Source organism: Belonocnema kinseyi, chromosome 6 (assembly GCF_010883055.1).
Source record: "Belonocnema kinseyi isolate 2016_QV_RU_SX_M_011 chromosome 6, B_treatae_v1, whole genome shotgun sequence".
Lineage (NCBI taxonomy): Eukaryota > Metazoa > Arthropoda > Insecta > Hymenoptera > Cynipidae > Belonocnema > Belonocnema kinseyi.
This window is the reverse complement of record NC_046662.1, coordinates 73,690,051-73,697,460: the sequence shown is the minus strand read 5'-3', so window position 1 is coordinate 73,697,460 and position 7,410 is coordinate 73,690,051. Positions and strand designations below refer to the sequence as shown.

The 7,410-nt window shown below is 33.4% G+C and overlaps 1 protein-coding gene across 3 annotated transcripts in view; it reads left to right on the top strand.

Annotated features, from left to right (window-relative positions):
• Window positions 1–1,188: 1,188 nt before the first annotated feature.
• LOC117174876 (dopamine receptor 1) overlaps window positions 1,189–7,410 on the top strand; it is a 70,379-nt gene continuing 64,157 nt past the window's right edge. For 2 of the 3 annotated variants that reach the window (XR_004467395.1, XM_033364283.1), the window contains exon 1: window positions 1,204–1,364. Coding sequence is in view for 1 of the 3 variants with exons in the window: in XM_033364283.1 (XP_033220174.1) it covers window positions 1,204–1,364 (161 nt within the window). In the remaining 2 variants the exon portion in view is untranslated. Of the gene's footprint in view, window positions 1,365–7,410 lie in introns of all 3 variants that reach the window. The other variant, XR_004467396.1, reaches the window with a different exon arrangement.

Sequence of the window (7,410 nt, the reverse complement as noted above, 5' to 3'; positions counted from 1 at the left end):
TTTTGCTGAAATTGTAATTTGAGAAATCTGAAATCTTCAAAAATCTTCTGGAATTGTTTGAAGAATCATAGGAAAATTATATGTAATTAGCCTTATAAACAAAACAAAAGATAATCTTAGAGAATAAAGAGTTATTCGAAAAATTATATTTGGGATTAAAAATTATTTTATATAAGACAAGTGTAGTTTTCTCGATTTCTGGGCATGTTTTGGAGTGGGTCTTTGTTGATGGTTGGGCAGGCCTAGGCCCTTGGGGACCTAGACCGTTAAAATCCACTTTATTGTCTTCGGGAAATGCGCGCGCATGCACGTTCATTGCATCGACCCAGCCGAACTCTTCTACATGTTACTTGTCCTTTTAAACTAACCTCGAACCTGAGACGGAATATCATGAAAAAACGCGGAAACCATATTCTTATTATATAAAATATCGTGTGTACGGAGACAGTGAAGTCTTTTTTTTGGTCGAGCGTGAATTTACAAAAACGAGTTAAAGCTGAAGTCTTAGTGCACAATATACTATTTTTCCTCAAATTTAAAAACTACGTGCACGCGTAGCACGCGATTGATAATGCTAATTAATGCTAAAAAGAGATATTTAGGGTTCAATCGTGTACAAAAGCAGGAATTGGAACCCAAAATATCTGGTTTTATAAAAATGAATTATCGTAAAGCATTAAATCTATTATCAAAGCTAACTAATATTATTATTTAATAAACGACTAACTCAAATATATAACAAATTTGAGGCAATTTAGGCCCGTTCTGCTTCACGTTTAAGTCATGGTTTTTGCGAAATACTGTAGCAATTCTCCCTAGTTGACGTCACTGACACGGATACGTATCTTCGTGTATCCATATACATTCGTACATCCCTACATATATACACAAACTAAAATAAAATCTAGAAATTTCTTAAAATTTTCTGCCCCAAAATGTCGGAGTTCACGCTATTGTTAGAAAAGTATGCACTTCGAGGGGCGCTGAAAGATTTTTCCCGACAGCGATACCATTTATTTTCTCCGGGCCTTCGACCCGAACCACTCGCAAACAGGTTTCCTGCTGTTCATCCTAATATTCCTGTCGGTTGCCGGGAACGTCTTGGTCTGCGTGGCGATATACACGGACCGGGGCCTCAGGAGGATTGGCAATTTGTTCCTGGCGTCCCTCGCCATCGCCGACCTCTTCGTGGGATGCCTGGTGATGACCTTTGCTGGCGTCAACGACCTCCTCGGATACTGGATCTTCGGTCCACGTTTCTGCGACACCTGGGTCGCCTTCGACGTCATGTGCAGCACTGCCTCCATTCTCAATCTGTGCGCCATATCGCTCGATCGCTACATTCACATAAAGGATCCGCTGAGGTCAGTCGAAAATAAATTCCTTATTTCTCATCAATTTTTCATTGTTATGTCACGTCCTACAAAGATCCAATGTATACCACAAGTGGAAAGTGATACAAACATGCTCAGAACATCATAAGCTTTTTGTCTTTTAATTACAACTGTGTGATAAGACTGAAAAAATCAGTCAAAGTAGACGAAATGCATGTCCAAAAAACGGTTTCGTAGATTGATCCCGAATCTCCTCAACGCCCTCTGAACCCCTCACTCAGGGCTCCGACCTATCCTATACGGTACTGCCCTGTGCGAATTATTTTATTTGAACCGAGCCTATCTAATCTTCTACTCTCCTACTTTCCCTACTGCTCCCCTAGTTTACCCGACCCACTCCACCCAGCTCCCCAACCAATTTCGCCTCCCGTCTCCTTCCAATCAAATATTATACTTTCCTACACCTATTCTACTCTCGCTTCTACTTCCCCTCCCCATATCCCCCGTCTTCCCGTACTTCCCTAATTCCTACTTAACACCCCCTCATTTATTTGCCTCCTCTCCACAACCTACCACACCTCGCTCCCTTAACCCTTTCCCGCTAATCATCACCCCACTACTTGCCCTGTGGAAAAAATACGACCAAAGCAGTGTGGGAAAAAGAAAGTTTCTTTGGAAGAATCGATTTTTAGCCTACATTATTCATTCTATTTTGACTATTTTTTTCATGGAAGTTATTACAATTCTAAAAGATTTCAGTATTCAGATGTTTGATAACAAGTGTTGTACATGTTTTCTTTAACAACAAAATTGACTTTTTTAACTTAACAGAAGCACTATTTTTTTAATTTATCATATCTGGTCTTATATCTTATACTCGTATACTTATTAATTTTGATCGAATAAAAATATTCTGAATTTAAAAAGTTTAGTCTTTAACATAAATTTGACATAAAACTGCTATTTTGCATTTTTAGATCCACTTTTCCGGACTCAATACAATGGTGATGGAGGTGGGGGGGTTAAAGTTTAAAGTCATTGGGTTGAAATTATGACTTGAACATTCTTTAAGTGATGACTAAACATTAATTTATAAAAATTTAATAACAAGTATTCCTTTTACCATTATTTCTAAAACCGAGATTTTCCCATTTAAAACTCCATGTTAATTTCGAAATCATGAGGGCACGGATTAATGCTGACAATTTCAAAAAATAAACACCGAATTTTTTTCCAGAAAACAAATAATGTTGACTAGATCGATCACCAAAAATCGATAGTAAAATTTTTTCGACCACCCTAATGATTATAATTTAAAAAAAAACTGTTTCTTACGTTTTAAACTAATTTATGGACAAACTTTATTTTGCAGGATTGGCAATATTTAGCTTATTCAAATCTTGATTTTTAGTTTGAAATGTGAAAGAAATTATTGAAATAATAATTTAGAAATTTTTTGAACAATTCTATAGAAAAATCCACAGTTTGCATATTTTTCAAAAAAATTCTCAATACTTTTTTGGAGATATGTTAAGCTGACATAACCACATCTTTGAATCGAGTTAAAACCTATTTCATAATTAAGGGCTCATTTCATGCTAATTTAATGCTAATTTAATGCCCTATTGCGAAATGTAATGCTCCACTATTTTTTCAAAAACCCAAGGCTTATGCTAGTTCCCCGTTAAGCTGGCGGAAACTCATGTGAAATAAATGTTGAATCGAGTTCTGTCATATCACATAATTAAGGGCTTATTTAATTCTCTCCAAAACCACAAAAAATCATTTTCCAAAAGCCACCCCTTATACTGAAAATCCACCTTTAATATAAATTATGCACAAATTATAAATCTGACCATACTATAATTAAAAGCTCATTTAATTCTCATTTAATGCATCAAATTAGCCCTCAAATATGATATGGACAGATTAACAATTTGTGCATAATTGGTATTAAGCCCTTAATTATGGTATTGTCAGATTTACAATGTCTATATTATTTATATTAAGGATGGTTTTTCATTAATAGTGGCAGCTTTTGGAAAACTATTTTTTGTGATTTTGGAGAACATTCAATGAGCCCTTAATCATGTGATAGGACAGAACTCGATTCAACGTTTATTTCACATGGGATTCCGTCAGCTTAACATAAAGCTGGCGTAACCCTCGGTTTAAAAAAAATAGGGAAGCATTGAATTTGGCAATGGGGCATTAAATTAGCATTAAATAAGCCCTTCATTATGAAATAGATTTTTACTCGATATGAAAATGTGGTTACGTCAGCTTAACATACCTCCTTTTGGAGTCAAGTAAGAATGTCTTTCCCATGACTTTTTGCTACGGTACTTTACAAAATTATAAGAATTAATAATTGTCTAAACATATTTATTTGAAGAAAAATTATTAGTCGATTTCGTAAATAAAAATTGAGCGTATTCTTAAAAAAATAATCAAAACTTCAATTTATTTATGAAATGTTTTAGTAATCAGCAATTGTTTTCAATTAGGAAACTATCATAGCGAAAACTAATCGCGAAGGAATTCTTGGATGATTCTATAGACAAATGAGCTGATTCTTTGAAAAATAGCCAAACTCTAAATTTGATTATGAAAATTATTTGAATAATTAATTGTTTTCGTGACTTTGTAAATTATCATATAAAAAGTCATCGGAAAATCTATGTTTTTTGAGTCCGTAAAAATAAATAATAATCAATTACCGTATATCCTCTATGCTTTACTAATCTCAATGAAATATTGATTGATCTCCAATTGTATGCTAAAACTTTGAATTTGAATGAGCTAAACATTAGGATGGAGGGAAAATGCTTAAAATAATCCAATGGTTTGAGTCCAGTCATCGTGGCGCGGGTTCGATTCCCAATGCAGAAAGCGAGAGTGGACGAGATTTCTGAAAGCTTCGCTTCTATTCGTTAATATAAATACCCCACAGATACCCTACAGTTTTTTAATTAACCCTACAATACAGTCGCTAATGACCTGGCAGTTGATGCGACTATAAACATTCAACTAATAAAAAATCTACCTACTGTGCAGGCACATTCTCTGCGCGCGGCGTCATTTAAAGTTAAAAGTTAAATCATTAGGAATTGTAATTTGGTGATTGTGAAATCTCCTTTTCTTAGAGCTCCGATGGCCTTAATGAACAAATTCTCATTACGTGTCTCTATTTGCTGTTTTGCAGGAGATAATATTCATGTTTAACAGTTTTTAAACTTTCCATTGTTTTCATTCTCTTTTTTTATTTAAACTAACTTCAGTTAATGTTTATTTAAACTATTTTTTTAGTTCATACATTATAAAGAATTTTATTTGTTTATCGCAGGCTTCACAGACCTTCCCCTATTCGTTTCTTTTCCCATTTTTGTCGTTTTCCATTTAAATTCAAACTGAATTAATAGAGCCCAACAATAAGAACAAACTAATTTTTCTTAAGCTAATTCTTTTTTGGTGAATAGTACTATTTTATTTCTTGTTGAGAAGTAATCTGCTCTGTTTGACAAATATTCAGTTGAAAATGTTATTATTTTCATAAAAATTCAACGATTTTATTAAAAAGTTATTATTTTTGGTTGAAATTTTGTTTCTTTCTTGGTTGAAAATTCCACTTTTTTGGTAGAATTGTCATCCTTTATGATTAAAAATTCAACTGCTTGCTTGGAAAATAATCTGGTTTAATTGAGGAGTCAACTATCTCGTTCAGTTGATAATGAAGCTACTTGGTTTAAATTTGAAGTACCTCGTTAAAATTGAATTTTTTCCTGATTGAAGATTCACATGGGATTCATCATTTTAGTTAAAAAATGGTAACTTTTGGCAACAAATTTAACTGTTTTGTTAAAAATTTTTTCTTTTTTAGATTTTTTTTCTTGATTTTTTAAAATTACTATTTGAATTGAAAATTTACATATTTCAGTTTTAGTAGAAAATTACTCTTTTTAGATGCAAATCCGTCTTTTTGGTTTGAACTGTTCGACTGCTGGCCGAAATTTAATCTTTTTCGGTTAAAAATGCAACTCTTTTATCAAAATTAATCGGTTTTGTTTGAGGATTTTACTATTTTTTCGAAAATTTCTTCTTTTTTTTTGTTGAAAATTAATGTTTTAACTGAAAAATTAACGTTTCGATTTTTGGTTGAAATGTCTATTTTATTTGAAAATTCATCTATTTCGTTGTAAAATTCTATAGTTTGTAAAAAAATGAGCTTTTTTCGTAAAAAAATGTAATCTTCTCAGTAAAAAATTCATACTTTTAGTTGAAAATTGAACTATTTGGTTCAAAATTTCTGCATAAGCATACAAAAACTGTGAAGTCCGAAATCTCAAACATTTCAAGCCTAGCTTCGGTAAGTTTAATGCATGTCTTTTGGTTTCAATATTCAGATGAAAAACTTAACCATGTGAAGTTACAGTAATTTAGAAAAAAATTGAAAACGTTGGAAAGTTTAACCAAATGAAATTTTCTAAAGGTTATATATGTAAACGGTTAAACGTAGAAATTATTCGGATTTCCTAAAACCTCAACCGATTAAACGGGGAGCACTAGAACCAGGCCAAAATTATTTATTTTCTCTAATATGTTTGACTTTAAGTTTCCTGAGAATTGAATCAGTATTTTTATTTTTTGAAAATGCGAGAATAAGTAAAACTGCATAGCCGTTTATTCTATTTTTGTTTATATCCTCGATGCAAGGACATATATCGAGGCGTCCTAACGATAGGATGCCAACGCAACCGATCGACTAGATGATACTTAACCAAAAATATAAACAATAAAAAGCTAACCAAGAAGTAAGAACTAGAAAGTTTTAGATCGCGAAATCGGACAAGATGGAGCTAGAAGTTGGCCAAAACTAGAAGATGCTCGCGACGCTCAATCAAAACATTAAAGTCCTATCTCGAGCGAGTAAAGAATGAAGGTGCCACTTCTCGCTTATAATCTAAATGCGAGAAGTGGCAACCTTCATGCTTTGCTCGCCCGAGATAGAACTTTCATGAATTGATGAAGCGAGTGAGCACCTTTTAGTTTTGGCCAACTTCTAGCCTCATCTTGCTCAATTACGCGAGCAAGACTTTCTAGCGCTAACTTCTCGGTTAGTTTTTTATTGCTTTTATTTTTGGCTAAGTACCGTCAAGTCGTGTCGCGTGCGTTGGCACCCTACCGTTAGGACGCCTCGATATTTATAATCTTTAATAAAACTCTTGGAAAGTTATTATGGGGGTAAATGTATCACCCATTGAATCTTCAGATTTGCCTGAATCTATACTCGTAACTTTTCGCTTAAGGATGATCTGATAAAAATCATAATAAAGATATTTACGTTTCTGTTTTAAGTAATGACATTGACACAAACGCATAATAGACTATTGCACGCAGTCAGTAATACAAAAAAGCAGATTTTCATGCCTGTGGGAAAATTGGCAAAAACCTTTTAAACAACTCTTGTCAAAAAAATGCATAATGTTGCCTCTTTTAGACTAATTGGTTCATTCTTAAAACATACAATCATTTTTCAGTACACCTAGAAAATAATATTCCTCGTTCAAAAAAATAATTTGGTTGACCACATTGGGTTTATTTCAGAAAACATTTGGATTAAATGGACAAAATTTTTGTTTGGTTGACCAGATTCGTTTACTTCAATCAATCAAAGTTTTCCGTTGAATCGTTTTGTTAATTTTCGAAAATATTTGATTCAACTAAATTTTTTGGTTAGATCTACAAAATAATTTAAGAGTTATGATTTGAAAGTCATGGACCGAGACATGGACTTATCAAGAAAAAGACAAGAGTAAAATTAACGCAACTGACATGAGATTCATGCGCATAATATGCGGGGAAACCCTGATGGACAAAGTAAGTAACGAGATAATTCTAAAAGAATGTGGTGCAGAAGAGAGGCTAGTAGACGCATGGGAAAGAAATCGGTTAAGATGGTTCGGACATGTTGAGTGAATGCCAAATGAACGACTAACGAAACAAGTGTATCAAGGTAAAGTAAATGGCAGCGTACCCAGAGGTAGACCGCGAAAAGAATGGTTAGAATGTGTGAATG